The sequence below is a fragment of the Corvus brachyrhynchos genome, unplaced genomic scaffold (genome assembly GCF_000691975.1).
Source record: "Corvus brachyrhynchos isolate BGI_N302 unplaced genomic scaffold, ASM69197v1 scaffold91, whole genome shotgun sequence".
In the NCBI taxonomy this organism is placed as follows: domain Eukaryota; kingdom Metazoa; phylum Chordata; class Aves; order Passeriformes; family Corvidae; genus Corvus; species Corvus brachyrhynchos.
This window is the reverse complement of record NW_008236442.1, coordinates 1,761,435-1,778,295: the sequence shown is the minus strand read 5'-3', so window position 1 is coordinate 1,778,295 and position 16,861 is coordinate 1,761,435. Positions and strand designations below refer to the sequence as shown.

The 16,861-nt window shown below is 42.1% G+C and overlaps 1 protein-coding gene across 30 annotated transcripts in view; it reads left to right on the top strand.

The window, feature by feature from the left end:
* Nucleotides 1-16,861, top strand: part of MAGI1 (membrane associated guanylate kinase, WW and PDZ domain containing 1) — a 289,089-nt gene that overhangs the window by 244,856 nt on the left and 27,372 nt on the right. For all 30 annotated transcript variants that reach the window (XM_017747184.1, XM_017747175.1, XM_017747172.1 and 27 more), the window contains 2 exons: nucleotides 9,465-9,496; nucleotides 16,086-16,302. In XM_017747184.1, coding sequence (XP_017602673.1) covers nucleotides 9,465-9,496; nucleotides 16,086-16,302 — 249 coding nt within the window. The remainder of the gene's footprint in view (nucleotides 1-9,464; nucleotides 9,497-16,085; nucleotides 16,303-16,861) is intronic.

The window sequence follows — 16,861 nt, the reverse complement described above, 5'->3', positions numbered from 1 at the left end:
CTCTTTTCTCTGTTGACTGGAATTATATTCTAACAAGGCCAAAAGAAACTGATGAGACTTTAAAGAAAGTTTAAAGCAAGTTTGATGTCACATTTACCATTCTCTCATAGCCTTATTCTGATTAGGCACTAGTATATCAAGGAGCAGATAGAAAAATCAGTTGAAGTCAGGAAAAGATGAAATAAAGGAAATGTTATAAGTTTAGGTATTTTTAATAAGAAGTTTGAAGTTCATACCCCTGATTAGAATTGCTTATGTGCATGTGTTTCAATCCACTGTGCAAGTTAATTTTCCTGCAGCAGCTCCAGAGTGTTAGATACGCCTTTTTGGGACAATGCTGTGTATTGTTATGCAGCACCATACACTGATCACTGGTAATTGGTTTTGTAAAGCAAGCGAGCAGAAACTTGTTTTCTCTTTGTGATAAAAATAAGCTGAACTTAACATTTAAAATCAGGTCGTCTTATAAATAATGTAATATTTTGGGATTACATGGTGTTTTTTCTCCTTCAAAGTGCTTTACAGGTGTTAATCTTAGTGACATTAGCCGTTTGCTTTTGATGATCTGAATTTTTGATGTTTGGGATGACTTTGCTTAGCAAAAACACAAAGGGGAGGTTTTGGTGCTGCCCAAGTCCATGACAAGGCTCCCATTAGGCTCCAGGAGGCAGCAGGGTTTCACCCAGGTTTTTCATGCCTACAGATGCTACAACCACTAAGGGTAATTGTTGGTAGCTTGCTCAGACACCAAGTAGTTTGATGTATGCTACTAATGTTTGTATAAATAATGCATTTGCAGGAACTAATTAATTAACATTGCCAGGTCCTGCTGGAGTTTTTCAGTACAAGGCATCCAGTTGAAATAGTAATTGACAAACCCAAATATCAAAAATCCCATGTGTGCAAAAATCCAAGGAACTCCAAACAAAGCACATTGTCCTATAAACACCAAAACCAGCAGCTTTATAATATTACAGTTCTGATAATGAAGGAGATGCGGCATTGCTAGGGTATGAACATTTTAATTGCCTGCAGAATTTCCAGCTATTGCTGGTGTGATCCATGTGAAGTGCTGACACTAATCTGTTAGGTATTCGAGGCACAAGTGTTTTTTCCCCTCAGCTACTCTTCATTAACTCCATTTGCACTGATTCTCTCCTAGAAATGAGTAAGCAAATGAAGAGATGCTTGTGAAATCTGCTTTTTGGGTCAGCATCAGCTTTACATGAGCTACCCTGCTTTTTTGTGGCAGCATGGCCTATCTATGCTATAACTTGTATCCCCCAGATATATGTGTCATCTGAGCTCCAGAGTCGCTTGGAAGTGTAAAATAGGATAGAGCAGTTGCTGATTCACTATTTGGCATTTTGTTACACATTTTGCATTTATTTCAAGGGTTGATATCTTTTAAAGTTTTTTGCTATTTCATGAAACATGCTTTAAGGCCAGGAGGAAACCTGTACTTCAGTTACTAAGGAGATGAACAATTAACACGTTCGGAATAAGGAAATAATGTCAGTTTTGTGTAGTCCTGCATGCTGACAGCACAATAGTGATGGTGTGCATGTTATGTGCATGGCTGCCTTTCTGTGGCAGGGAATCTGGATCTGCTTTAGCATCAGTTAGAAAACCAAAGCATTTGCTGAATGCTGGAAGGAAAAAAAAAATGGCTGAAATCTCCTCATCAGGATGTTTTATTGCCCAAACCACCTTATCTTGCAGAAAGAAGTAGGCTCTAAGATGAGAACAAAACAGGATATTGCTTAGTAAATGAAAGATGAGAGCTCTGAAACTCTTCCTAAGGGTTTTTTTTCCCCTCCTTAGCTTGAGGTTTTGAAAGTTGGTGCTTTTTTTTTTTCACCTTATGTTGATTTGGTTTTGGTATTAAATGCTGAAGTGGTGGAAGTGGAGCAGCTCAAACCCACACAGTGTTGTTTTATATCTGATGTGATGTAACACAAGGTGGCACAGCAGAACCTAATACTGTGCATGAGATAAGGCAGATTTAGCTGGAGATGTGCCTCCCACATCTTCATCAGGATTTGCACGGCAGGAAATGGAGCAGACTTGGAGGTGTGCAGCAAGGAGGGTTTTGTTCCACTCAGGTTTTCCTCATCAGGAACACACTGCCTGGGTGACATTTTGGTGTGCAAGTAAATAATGAGTTTTTATCAGCCACACTGCAGGTAGGTGCAGTAGCTGCTGCCTTGATTTCGCATAATAATAACTAGTCACAACAGAAGTAATGAGGAATCAGAAATCCAAGAAAGGTCTTTGTTTATCACTGTAATTAAATACATTTGAAGAGTCATTAAAAGCAGTAGCAGGTGGGTAAAACTGAGGAAGAAGGATGACTTTGTAATGGACTAGTCAATGGTTTTGTTCTGAAATTGATTGCCTTTAAATATCTATCTGCATGTCTCTACATCTCTCCATTCTGAATTTAAATGTTTTTCCCTTTCTGCATTGGGATGTTATGTTATTCATTTTAATGTTTATTTTTGTCTCAGTCAGATATGCTTATTTTTGTGATGGTGATAGATAGGCAAACTGAGGCCTACACTCTGGTGCCAGAGGAATGGAAAAGATTCGTTTAACCTGTGCCTTTTGTGCCAGAAGACCTGCAGTGCACCGTGAGTTGGTCTTAAGCAGCTGGCAGGGCTTGTAGGCCAGACAGACTTGGTAGAGGAGGCTGAGCTTCAGGGACGTGACACAGCAGGCTGAGGATGCTTGGACAGATCAGGACCCTGTGGCTGGAGGCACATGAAGGTGATGTTGGTAGGGATGTGCAGGTAAATAGCAGTCCTCAGAAGTTTTCTTTCCATCCTTCAGGATTAGTTTCTGAGATGTACAGGTTACATCCTTAGAAGTAAGATCAAGTTACTGATCTATTTTAATAGAAAACTAGTTTCAAACTAATAAAGTTACGTTTTGTGAAAACGTCCGTAAAACCATAGTCCTCTAGTTTAATAGAAAACTAGTTTCAAACTAATAAAGTTATGTTTTGTGAAAACGTCCATAAAACCATAGTCCTCTAGCAGAGCATTTTAGTGTGGCTTGTGTGGATGTGCACTCCCCAGGTCTGAACCTGGCTAAGCATTCTGTAAATACTAGCTTATTATTAAGGGATGTTATATATTAATAGCAGCATCAAACTAATGCCAAGAGGGCCGTGTTTGTAGGCGTCCCCTCTGTGCAGGCTGCTCTCTGGATATGAAATATGAGAATCTGCCATAAGCCACCCAGTTTGAGCACATGGATTTACACATTGTAGCAGTGCAGTGGTAAGTCTGAAGACAAACACTCTCACTGAGCAGCATAAATACAGATGTGACTAGCAAAATATGGTTTCTCATCTTTGGCATCCTCTATACTAAGCTTGGAGTGGCAGTGGGATTGGCCTGGAGGTGCTGCTGCCCTTTGGCACCCACGTGGTCATGCCATGGGACGGCCGTCTGGGGAGAGGAGCCATGGGACTACGCATCTTCAAAACTGCAGCATGCCCCAAAAACTGTGAGATGGTTTCCAGAAATAAAGCTTGTAAGTCATGGATTTTATGGGCTTCTAAAGGATAGGTACCCTCATGGATAGCCACACATGTATGCTTATGTATATGAAAACTAGATACATAATTCTGTGTATACACACACCCTTTTCTGTGTAAGAAGAACATGGAGGTCTCTAATTACTTTCCAATTCCAGTGTTTGGCGTCTGAAATTTGTGAGATTTCAGAAATGTAATGTCTATGTACATATTTGTTTAAATATCAGCAAAGGTTTTCATCTAAGCATATGACTCCAACAGCTTGAGTTTTATGATAAGCACTTCATTTAATGAGATTCAAAATAAAAATACAAGAACTTTTGACATGCCATAACAACCAGAGGCTAGATGGGTAATTGTCACACTAATTCTCAATCTCTTTATTATCTTACTGTCTTGGCATTACCTTTTATATATATATATATATATATGTATATATCTATATATATATTACTGCATAGTTAAATTTATATTTTCATAGTAATTAAATAGCATTTTATTAGCCTGTATCTTTTTTTATCACTTCTAAAATCAATACTCATTTGAGATGCTGAAAATACGACTGAGACTTTAATGGCGAGGAATTGTTCAGCATCCTAACCAAAAATGAGTATTTGAGGCTAATAAAATTTAGCATCTTTAGAGCATCTAAAACTGAAATTCATCTTAGTGGCAATAATGTTCTATGCCTCATTATGTTTTTCGTCAGTGACAGTGGGTTAATAATGCCCAAGATGATCTCTTCAAGACATTGCTTGCTTGGCATTAGCATTGAACATTAGCATTAGAAATGTAGCATTTTTCACTGCATTTGGTAGTTACCAAACTTGATTTATGTCAGGGCTATATTACTGCAGTGTAAATTATTCTCTTGCTTAAAGCTTGTATTGCATAGCTAATTTTTTTTGCTAGTGCAGTGATGCTCTTGTTATGCAAATCACGATGACGAGCAGAAAAGTTTGGCAGGGACAGGTAGGGGATTTCTTCTTGATGTTTTTCTTTCTTCTCCTTATGCTTGCACAGACTTGCCTCTCTTGCTGCAGATTGTTCTGGTCTGGAAAAGATCAACTTCCCTCTACTCTTTTAAATAGTGTTTGTCCTTTATTAGAAATTCTTTGGCAATGGATCATACGGAATCAAGGGGATTGCTTTGTCACCACCAATCTCCTGTCCCCTGCCCCCCCAGCAGCGCTAATGGCCATTAGCGTTAATTATTTAAAGTTCCTTGTTTTGCACACAGAAAGCAGCGATCAGTGTTCAATGCCAGGTATGTGGTTGTGCGCCCTCTGACTCCAGTACTTTACCTAAACCTCATCTTCCAAAGTGTCTGTTTTCTTTGATACAGCCTTTGGGTTTTATTCAGCACAGTGTAAGTGCTATTTAGAAAGCTTGAACCTTTTATTTTTTTTCCAGGCAGGAACATTTTCTCTGTAAATGTTAACCTTTGGACAGAGTCCGAAATCTTTATTTTCTTGTGTTTTTCGTCTCTGAATAATTTTCAGCACTGGTGCATTCTGGGCTGCAGGTGACACAAGGGCAAAACCTTATGGGTGACCTTTCTTCTTAGGCTCACCTATGGCTTATTTTGCTCTTGGATATAGATGGTCCATAAGCTGTCCAAGTTGGAAGAGTTAAGGAACTGTGAGAAGTGAAGATCTAGAAACAGCTGTTCTTCTCTTTCATGTGCAAAACCACCCCAAAACTGAAAAATGTTGGGCAGTACACAGACTTTCTAAGCCAAAAAGAAGATGATAGTCTGGCCTCCAGACTGGCCCTTTAGCAATTCCAGGAGCCTTTGTCATATGGGTGGGTTGTGCAAACTACTGAATTGTTCCAACTTCAGTTGAAATCCCATTGAAATATATAATTTGTGTGTGTGTGTGTGGTGAAAGGCGAAGTGTTCACACCAGCTGGCCTCCACATGTCCAAGCTGTTGGAATGGGTTTACTGCATGACTGTGGTGCCCAGAGATAGGTCTTCCTTAGCATTTAACTAGATAATTTTGACCTACCATCTCTAAAACGTGGGGCTGTAGAACAGGGCACGTTGTGTCTGGTGTCTATTTAGGTAATTTTGGGGCATTTGTGGCCTTCTGAGCTCTCACCAGAACCAGGCCCAGGCTGTGGTGTGGGGGTTTGTAGTCTCACATTGCATTCTGTGTATGCTCAGTAAAGCAGAGTTTGCCTTGTATCGTGGTGTTCCCATGTTACTTAGGTTGCATAAAGACAAAGGAGTTGAGGAAAAAAATGTTCCTCTAAAAATGGCATGTTAGAAACAGCAACACTTGGGGTCAAGTTTTGTCCCATGTGTTCTTCCATGAACTCATCATAAATAGGGTTAGTGATCTTACAGCTTCCCAAAAGTTTTACCACTCAAGACTGCACAGTTAACACAAATAATATTAAGTAAGCTGAATTATGGATTTAATTCATGGGTCACATCACTCACAACGTAACACAGTGTCACGCAACAGAAATACAGCTCCTCATGGGTAATGGCATTAAGAGTGCTGAAGTCATGCTGCAAAACTTGCTTAATGATTTGCATTTTTTCCCCTATGTTACAAAATGTAGTTGAGCAGATGGATGCAGCCAGCTGTACATTGAGCTTTAGGGAGTACTGGGGAGAAAAGAGAGAGGGTTTTGTTAAGATAAATGTAATAATCTCTGTGATAATTAGTTTAATTTAGATCCCTGCATCTGACTCATTTTTGACTAACCTTGTATGAAGTCTTTCTTGCTTTGCTGATGGGTCTGTGAATTTAGTTTGATTACAATGCCTTTTTTTGTTCTTGTGGATTGCTCACTGATCACTGGTATTTTTCATTAAGCAGTTGCTTTATTACATTGTTATTTAGAGGGGAGTAATTTGTGTTTTCTAATTAATTTAATTCCAGGCACATTTAGTACGTAGCTACAATGAGCCCAATCAAGGGGTTTTAGGTCATATTGACATTGTTTACCAGATGTGCTCGTTTGTTTTAAAACATTGTTAACTCTGTGGTGACAACAGCCCTGTTTGATTTCTTGACTGTTCCATCTTCTCTAATCCGTATCTCCAAAATCCCCCAAAATTAAAAGATGCATTTCAGGTACTAGTGAGAGATGTCCATAGGTATCAAATCACAGGGAAATTATATTGCAATGTCAGTATAAACTACTATTATTCTATTGTTGGGTTTGATGGCATAGCAGGGACAAGCCTTCTGGCTTCTTCTAGCCAGGGATGTGAAGCCATTTATCCAACTACCAAAAAGCTGGATAATGCTAAGAAGATGCAGACTGGGTGTTTTGTCTGTGCTTGGCCCACTTACCTCTGAAAGAGTTGCAGTGAGGCTTCAGGAGAGAACGGGGCAGCCAGGAGGATGAGCTTCCAAGCAAGGCATGGCGTGAGCAGTGATGGGACACGTTAATGGAATCAAAAGGCCAGTGTTGTAATTCACAGTTGTCACTATCCCAAATTCATAGGCTTGGGAAATGTTTTCGCCAGAAGCTTTTTGGAAAAGCTCAGCATTTCCTTGCTAGTGGAGCTCCCAGGATTTGGGGGTTATTCAAGCACTTCGTGTTCATCACTGTTAAATACTGTATCCATTCCATCATCTGAGCATGAAAACTCCCCATTATACCTATCATTTGCTCATTTGGCCTGCTGTGCCAGGAACTGGAGTTCTAAAATGAGACCCTAATTAGATGAATAAATAATATTTTCACGGGGAAATGTACAGGCAGGTTATTCCCCTGGCTATAAGCTCGTCCCATGAAAAACTACCAACATTTGTTAACGTGTTCTGCAGTCACTTACTTTGGTAAGAAGTAAATTACTGCTTGTTCTGCAGCAAAGTCTGGCACAGAGCGGTGACACTGTAAGATTTATTGGCCTCCGAAGGACCCGCCAAACAATAGCTTTGATGTGTTTTGCATTATTTTTCAACTGTTTTCCATCTCTTCGGGGTTGGAACAGCAAAAATAATGACAAGGTTTGAAGGAAAGATTTGTTCAGTAGTTCATACCTACTAAATTTTAACATTCAATGCTTGTGATGCAATAGACTGAATTCTGATACAATTTGACCCAGCAGCTCACCTGCATTTCCACTTTATTTTTGGAGGGAACATTTAAAACGTTGTTAAATCTTTTCTGTCTTATGCTGGTCTGTTAAGGGTGTGTGCGTGTGCATGGGGATCTGTTCTAGCTATTGATTTAATAGGAAAGAGCATCTCTTGGAGAGTAAACGTGTGTGCATGCATGTGGAAGGAGAGAGAGAGAGGAGAATCTCTATCTCTGTGTTTATCTCTGTGATAAATGATGCCTGTTAAAAATGTGACTTGCCATGAATGTTATTAGTGTTTTCCTCTTTAAGGGTATTATACAAAAACAGTCCCCATCAGCAGAAATGAAGCTGCAGTCTTGATTGTTTAGTTCAAACAGTTTGATGTTTCATTGTCCCTCAATCAATCACTGCCTAGATGGGTATCAGCTATTGGCTGGAAATGCATCAGAGTGACATACAGAGTACTGATATTCCTCAAAATCTTGAAAATATTTAAAATAGTCATTACAGTATGCATCCCAGTCTGAAAGCAGCAGCAAAGTGAGCTCTGATTATCATTTTTAATTGTGTATCTTCCCTATTCAGTGCTAACATCTCCCAAATTACCTTAAAATAAGCATCTTCCTAGACAGATTTGTAATTCACTTGCATTGCTTATTTTATTCTCTGTGTAAAAGTTAGATGAGGGCATGGGGTTTAGAATAAACAAAATGCATAAAGTAGAAAATGTAATGCAGCATAAATGCCACATAAATCACATCCTAAAGACAAAAGCAGATTTTAAACATCTGAATTACTGAGCACTTAATGTGGAGTGTAATCTGTGTTTTGGTTTATGTTTGTTTCTGGAGTGTCACACAGAGCAAAATACAGGGGGTTTCCTCTCTCTTCCAACAGCAAGGGGAAAAGGGAGGTCTTGAGTCCAAGAAAGAGCTTTCCCTGCATTTTAGGTAGATCCCCAGACAAGTGTGTCCTTTGCTGCTGGCAACTGGGCTCTATGCACAAGTAGTTGATTGAAATCTCACTTGAGTTCTCTTGCTCATGACAGACTGAGTAAGACACTGCTTCAAAATGCAAAATTGTCCTTGAAAAAACCTTTCCTGGTGCCCTCCCAGTTGTTTGTTCCTTTACATCACCTGCAACCTGTGTAAGCCCCCCTTCTCCAAGCTCCCTAGCATCTCCCCCAGGGGTCAGGGCACTGGTAGTTCTGTTCTTAAGCCACAGCTCTCTATTGTACCTAACAGATAAAATCTCAGGCTTCAAAGGTTTACACTTAGGATGGACAGGAAGGAAAACATGTTTTTTCAGTAACATTCATATTTTTAGGGAGAAAAGCTTATTCTTCCTCATGTTTCTGTTTCCCCTTGCTCAAGCCCAATGCACATTTTCCATTCAAAAATCAATTTCTAGAGGAATACTTTTTAAAAAATCAACCTGTTCCCCCTGCGCCGCTGCAATTGGTCCGATAAAATTGCTGAGCCGATCGCGTCAAAAGGAAAGAGCCTCGGCTTAATTGTGAGCTAAGTCTCCTGTAATCCAGGGGAGCATTTGAGATTCTGCCCAGGCGCTGGGTTTCAGCAGCCGCTGAGGGCTGTGGGTTTCTCTCGCAGCCTCCCGGCTGCTGCAGCACAAGTCAGCATAGCTAATGCAGAGAGAGCTCTCCCCCCGCTCCCTCTTCCCTGGCTCTCGCTCCCTCTCCCTCTCCCTGGGCTTTGATTCGATATGAACAGACTGGTAACTCCGATGTGAGAGCGAAAGCTGACATAACTCTGCAGATGGCTACGTTTGGATGATACACCTAGGGATTTTTCTTTAAGGGAAGATAGCGCTTAATGCTAATGTTTATTTTTCCCTTGTTGCCATTTTTCAGGACTGCCAGTCCCAAAGAAGAGCCCAAAGTCGGTAAGCACTTTTCAGCTACTATTTCTGTCTGTTTGTCTGCTTTGAAGGAAAAGGGCATGAGTTTGGCTTGTTTGCTTTCTGGGTCTCAATTGTTTTAAGTTGTCTTTCTGTTGCAACCATGATTACCTTGCATGGCTTCTGCTGCATGGGGAAATGAGAGAGGGATGCAGTACGGAAGGGGGACTTGTTTGCAAATAAAGCCTCAGGTTTACAAATCCGCTTCCCTGACAGATGAGCTTCTCTGTCATTTAACTTACCAAAAAAAAAGCTATTGTTTCCTTTTGGAAAGATGGGAGGCTCCACCTTCTTGCCAGATAGCAATTCCTGTCGGGTGCTCATAGGCACCAACCTTTTCCATTAACTCCCTGAGTTTTCTTGAGTATCCTTGGCTGAATTATTAACAGAATGGGAAAGCATGCACATTGTCAGGAGAGACAAAGCATGAGCAGAGCATGGTTACAGTTCCCAGGGAATACAGTCAGCTGTCGGAGTGCCTGCTCTGGAGGCATTTCCATACTGAGCAGGATTGTCCTGCAGGTGTAAGATTCCTCATTTTTTAAAAAAGCAACAGCAGAACAATATTTTCTTGTCTCCCTGAATGTATTTCCATGTAAAGCTGTTACCTGAATGGCATCTTAGCTAGCAGCACGGAAGCCGTGATCTAAAGTATCATTAAAGCTCCGTTAATGATATTATGGAAGAAATTAATGTACTATTTGTATGCAACAAAAAGAAATGTTTTATTTTTAAAGGGAATTAAATACCTAAAGCCTGAAAGTTTGCAGTTATCTGTAGAGAGTGAGGAAGAGACAGAATTCTCTGCCAGGAGCTTTGGGGAAGCAGAGCAAGTGAGGTATTTGCTGTGCTGTAAGATGGTGTGAAACTTCACCGACAGTCCCCCGTGGTGCCAAAACCTGCAGCTGGGCACAGCCCACCTCACCGGAAACCTGGGCAAGAGGTTTAGGAAGCAGCTGAGCAGAAGGCTGTTGCTTTTAATACGAGCTCTCTGCTCATCCAAAAAGAAAGCCCTGAAATAATGAATGTGATTCTGGTAGCTTAGGGCAGCGCTGATTAAAGTCATGTGAGCGCAGGCCTCTACCATTGTCAGCTCGCATTAATGTTGGGAGGCAGAAGTGCGGGGCGTGCTCCTTGCAAATCACAGCCCTGCCAGCCCCTGCCCGCTCGCTGCTGTCACACACGGGGGTTATTTCAGCCTTCAGTGAAACAGAAGCAAGTGTGTAAAATACAGACATGTCTGGCACATTTCTATTCTCTGCCTCCACTTTTTCCCCCCGTCGGAGCAGGATTGGCTGCACACGATCCGGACTCCAACTTCTGTCATTAAACCAGCCCTAATCCATGAGCCTTGGTCTTTCCAAAGCATGGATGCTCCCACTTTGCCACACGCATGTTTGGCATCGGGTAAAGCGGGATCCTGCTGTGTCAGGCACCTCTCGGTTTGACAGCTATGCACAGTAAAAATCTGAGCAGCATGTAAATCCATGTCAGGATAATCCCGCCTTGGTGAACAAAGAGGCTGCTTACAAACAGGTGTAGCGATGCAACAGCAGATTTCTCTCTCCTGTTTGCTCTGAGGAGCCTGTCAGCCTGGGGAAAGCTGACATTCCTTCGCATGCCTCTCCCAAGCCTTTTCAGGGTTCCGTCAGTAATTTTTCCTACAGTCGTAGGTGGTGCTGTTGCCTCTAAAGTGCAGGATTCCCAAAAACCAGAGCCTCCTGTTCCCCTGGCTGCACACGGGATCATTGGCAGCACAATTAGCAGCGATGTTGTACTCACTGCAGCATCGTGCGGCAGCTTTAATGAGCGGCCACTCCTCAGAGGGCAGAGCCAGCATGGCAGAGCTGGTGCATCTGCTCCTTCCTCCCCAGGCATCGCTGACATGCAGGGGTTGACCATGGAAACCTGGAGCAAAGTGCCTCGGAGCATCTGTGTGCAGAGGAGGAAACTCCTCGGGCTCTCTGGGGTGGATTTACACCAACCCCAGAGCTCGTGTGGCCAAGGTGACAGTCAGAAGCAGGGAAGTGGGGGTGTCTAACGCTGTCCTTCCTTGGTTTGTTGAAGGGCTGCTGCTCCACTGCACGGGAAGCGGGGAGTCCAGCCTGACCTTCTTGGCCATGAGGATTCTCACTCATGACAGGCAAGAGCCAGGCCTGCCCCACCAGCACGGTCCCTGTCTGGGATACCATCTCTCTGAACTCTGCCCCCGTGTTTCCCGGGGATGCCCTGAATGCCAGGGACTCCCAGTTTGCTGCTGCACTGGCAGCGATGAGGTGAATGCAGGAGCTGCCATCAGAGCCGTGTGCCAGGGGCTGTCCCCAGCACAGCACAGCTGTGGGGCTTGGGGGGATGTGCTGCCCAATTCCCCTGTGCCCTTTGCTCAACACACAAGGACTGTTTTCCAGCATTCCTTGTATAATAAGCTGCAGTTAGAGGACAGCACACATTGAGGCTGGGAGCAGTTGGCTTTGATCTTAACTTGTGCTTGTTTTTTGTTTCTTTTGCTGTATCAGGGAAGTCACGACTCAGGTGTCCATCCTCTTCTGCTTTGCTCAAGAGATGAGCCCTCTCTCGTTCCCTCACATCCTTTCCCAAAGCCCAGACACATTCCCTGCTTACTGCCAGTGGCTGTTCTTCCTTAAATGAGTCTTATTTTCTGTTCTCAGCCCCCAGTCCCGCATTCCCCAAAGGCCACCTCAGACTGTTGGTACCTCCTGGCTGTGATGACGTGTTAAAGCCCCTTGGAGAGGTTTGTTGGTGCTGGGGCTGTGACACAGCCTGGGAAGTTTTTTTGCCTTCAGCTCAGTTTTACTGGGCTGTATTTGTCAGTCTGTGTGTATCTTCTGACAAACCTTGCTCTTCTCAGATTTTAAGGAGAGTTTTTCAACCTTGGTGAAAGAGCTAAACTAGTAAAAAACCCCTTTCCAGCCATATATGGGACTGGACATTTCCAACTTCTTTATTCCCTTTCCCCTCACCAAGGACATGCTCCTAGCAGCTCTCTGTCCTGCTCCTTTTTTTTAATTTCCCATTCTTTTTTTAGATGAAAATGGATAATATTTTTGTATTGACCATCTAGAGAGATACATTTTAAGCACAGAAATTTTCTAGTATAGCTATTTCCCCTGCAGTTATTCTGTTATAACATGGATGAAAACAAACTTTTTTTCTTTTTTTTTTTCTCTTGTTGCTTGCATCAAAATACTCCACAAGGGGGCAAAGATTCCCATTTCCAGCTCAGTTTCCTGTTGCTTCCAGGACCAGCTTCTCCAAAAAGCTCTACAGCACAAAATCTGCAGCTAGATCATCAGAAGATGGGATCACTGCAGGGGAGATAAAGTGCTAAGCTCTTCCAAAACTCTGATTTTTTTTCTTTTGGATTTAAATAAATTCATTGTGAGCATAGCTGACTTGTGACCAAAAATGCAATTCCTATGCACAGCTAGTCCCTTACAAGAGATTTGCCACATTTTTTGGGTGGATACGCAGCACCAGGGGCTCTGCCAATATCCTGCTTTTGTCAAGAAGAGAAATTGGTTCCTCAGTGACTCTGTACAAGACATCCCTTTTCATTCAGAGCCCAGGGGCTTCAGTAGGGTGTGACAAGCTCCATCTTCCCACGTATTCATTTTGTCACAGCTATAAAACAGTACTAAGGTAATTATTTTATCCCGTCGTCGTATTTAAGTGTTCAGTCTGCCTAAATGGACTCGAGGTAGTCACCATAGTCTTGATTTCTAGCCACTTTTGGTAAAGGTCTTTCTGGCAAGCCACTGATGCTAATCAGCAGCTCTGAAGAAGATCACGGGCTCTCAAGAATCAGGGGTGCTCTTACTGGCTCGAGTAGTTCAGTGCCCCATGCTCTTGGTAGCTCCTATCAGAAGTCAATACAGTTCAGCTGATCTGCTTTACTTTACACTAAAAACCATGATCAGCACCTCAGGGTGAGGTCAGAACTTCCTGCTCTGTCACCAGCCAGACCCTGTACTCATCTGCTGCTTTCCTGCCTATGTGTGTGAACTGAGCAAGCTGGACAGTATGATTCAGACCCAGGAGGGTTGGCCCTAAAAAGCTGGGCACAAGGCAGGAGATGGACAAGCCATCCTTTCATTGGCATTTGGTCAGCTCATCCCTTTTGGGAAAGCTCTACGTGTACCAAGACACAAACTTCATCCGAGCAGTCCCCATGGTAGGGACTAGGATGGTCAGACCCCTGCAATTCCTCATGGGCATGACGTGCTGAAGCTACTACAACATGTGGAAAGAAGTTTGGCCCCAAACCTTTTTGGCCGCCTCTGCTGATATGAAAGTCAATAAATACTGTCTTGAATAATTTAATTACATACATTCCTTATTACCATGGTTACATTCCCCTTCCTCTGGTCCCCTCTCAAACTCCTAAATAGAGATATTTTAGGCTTTTTGAAGGAGTTATTTTTTGGAAAACCACTGGTCCTGCTAGAGAAGCTATCACCTATTTCTTGAAAAATACCTGGTTTTGCAATTGCAACTCTAGTTGAATTAGAGGTAGTTTTGCTTTAGATATGCTGACACTTCCATTTGCAATCCAAATACAAAACAGAATTCATAGCTTGTTCAAAATTTAAACCTTTGATATCACAAAGTGAGAGCACTTTTTGAAGTTCAAACTTTGTTTCTTTTTAAATCAGGAATCTTTCAGAGTTCTCATTATTTCCCTAAAGGCTAAACAAAGCTTCAAATTTTCATCCCTGTCCTCCACATTCTGTTACCAGCTATTTCCAGTGAGATTGGCCTGAAGTTTCAACAGGATTCTTGTAGTTATTTTAGTAGTTTGGCCAAACAAACCAATCCAGATGGTTGGACTGAGAGATGCAATTTTTTTTTTTTTTTTAAAGTTGATTATCCCCAGCATAGCTGTTTTAAATGGCTTCATTAAAAATTGAAGGGCTGCATGTGAATTAGCTTCATTTACCACTTAAAAAGCTAAAAATGTTGGAAATTGGTTCAGATATTTGTATTTGAAAGTCTGCAGATGAGTAATCACAGCAGGTAAGCTTTGTTCAAAATTGCTTTAAAGGACAAAGGCAATTTCACATTCTAGTCAATCGAGATATCCTTTAAAAAGATGCTGGTAGTGGATCAACAACTCCAGTGCAAGGCTGAGAGTTCAAAATTATTTGGGCTGTTGAAGCTGAGATTTTTTTCTCAGTGTAAAGCTGGAGTACGTGCAATTTAACAATAATCTTACCTGGGTTTTTGGGGTTTAAGATTCTAAAAGAGGGCACTTTGTATGGTGACTTTCTCCTCTGTAATTAATTCAGCTGTTCTGTGATGGAGCATTAGCTGCCTGGGGTCTCGTGTTCAGAGAGAGCCAAGGGGTGCCCAGACCTGTGGCCAGTGAGGCCCCCATGCTGATCCAATCTGTGTCTGCTGCTGGTTTCTCTCCCTACCCCAGCTTGGGTTCCTAGAGAGAAGTACCTGAAAGCACTTCTGTTGGAATGTTTTCATGTACCCTCTGCCAGCAGGAGGCTTAAATTTCTGCCTGAGGTTTATTGGTGTGAGTGGCTGACCCTTTTTAGCTGGGAAATAGTGGATGTTGGAAAAACAACCTGTGGGATGCTGTTTTTCCGGCCACCCTCTGTGTCACAGCAGCCCTGGGAACACAGTTCCCTGTACCAGAGTAGGTGGGAGACTGCATTCAACCTTGGTGTCAGTCCAAGGTGATCTCAAAAGAGCATTAAAAAGCATTTGCTGCACAGTGTGGGGACCTCTTGTTGAGGATTTTGCTACATATTGAGTAGTACAAATCCTGGCAATGCAAATGTGGCTTGAGCACACCGTTGTGAATTTAAGAACTATATACCCTGCTTAGATAAATATTAAGCAGACAGAGCTCTTGGCACGCTACTTTGGAATAAGTCCTGAGTTTAGATGGATTCATTTTTCCTGTTTTAATATACTTAATTAAAACAAATCAAACTTCAAATAGACATTTTTACATTTGTTAAGGTCTGCAGAAATCACTTGGATGCTCTGGGGACCAGAGCCATTAAAGGGGTACTCTGTTGTCCACACACTTGTAATGTGGGGGGGTTGCAGGAACTGTAGAGAAAAAGTGACCTTGCATAGTAAGGGCTGTGCTTGATTCTGCTTTAGAGGGACAGTTTGAGTTTTCACAGTGGTAGCTTTTTCATTTTCTTTCAGGCTCAAGTTAGACACAAATGTTATCTGAATAGAAGGTTGTTGGGATTTTCTGCCTTAATGCAAGAAAAAATAAGTACACTGAAACTAGTAACCTGTAATGAGATTTAGATCTGTCATGTGTGAGATGGGAAAATGCTTTTTTTTTTAATGATAAATTACTTTGTTTTGTATATCTCTTTCTGTCGGTCTGCCTATCAGAATCTATCGCCGGGGAATTTAACTGTACCCAGCATTAACTGGGTGGCAGCAAAACTGTGACTTATATATTTACTTATGTGCATGCGGAAAAGCCTGATCAAAGAAGGGAGAAAAATTGATGGAAAACACCCACTCAGCGACCAATAACCGTCTGTTCTCTCTCTTCCACTTGCTCTCTTCCTTACAGCAACCACTTGAAAGGAAAGACAGCCAAAACAGTTCCCAGCAGAGCGTCTCGAGCCACCGCAGCGGGCACACGGCATCCCCCGTGCACAGCGCCCAGGTGCTGCCGGACTACGCTGCCCCGGAGGCGCCGGCCGCCGACCAACCGGACACTTCTGGGCAGAAAAAGCCAGATCCATTCAAAATCTGGGCCCAGTCCAGGAGCATGTATGAAAGCCGACGTGAGTATGAAGCAGGTGTAGTTGCTAAGGCTACGGCTACAGCAGCTGCTCCCTGTGTATTTTCTTTGCAAAGAACTGAATTTTTTAGGTTTCTACTGGAAATGTAAGGCTTCCACTGGTTAATTTGATATCTGTCAATGTGATCCACTTGGTAGAGCTGCAGTTTGCTCTCTCATGAGGACTGGATTTAGATCATCTCTAGGAAAGGGCTCTTAGACCAAAGCTTAATATGAAAAATCCCTTTAAAATTAAAGACTTTCTTTTCCCCTATATTTTTATTGTACTTTTAAATTAGGCTGAAGGAGAATTTTCAAGTTTGTTATCCAGATCCTAAACTCTTTTTTGAGGTTAAGACTCATTATCTGATATGCATAGGAATTTCAGTAAGGAGGAGAAGTATTTAGTTTGCTGAAATTTGTATCAGATGCTTTTCAGCCTCACCCTGGGGAGGAGAAAATTTAGCTGAGCCATTTTATTTCGACTAGAATGGACACTTTAACAATACAGATATTAAATGCATATTGTAAGTGGCTTTTATGGCAATTAATAATCTGCACAC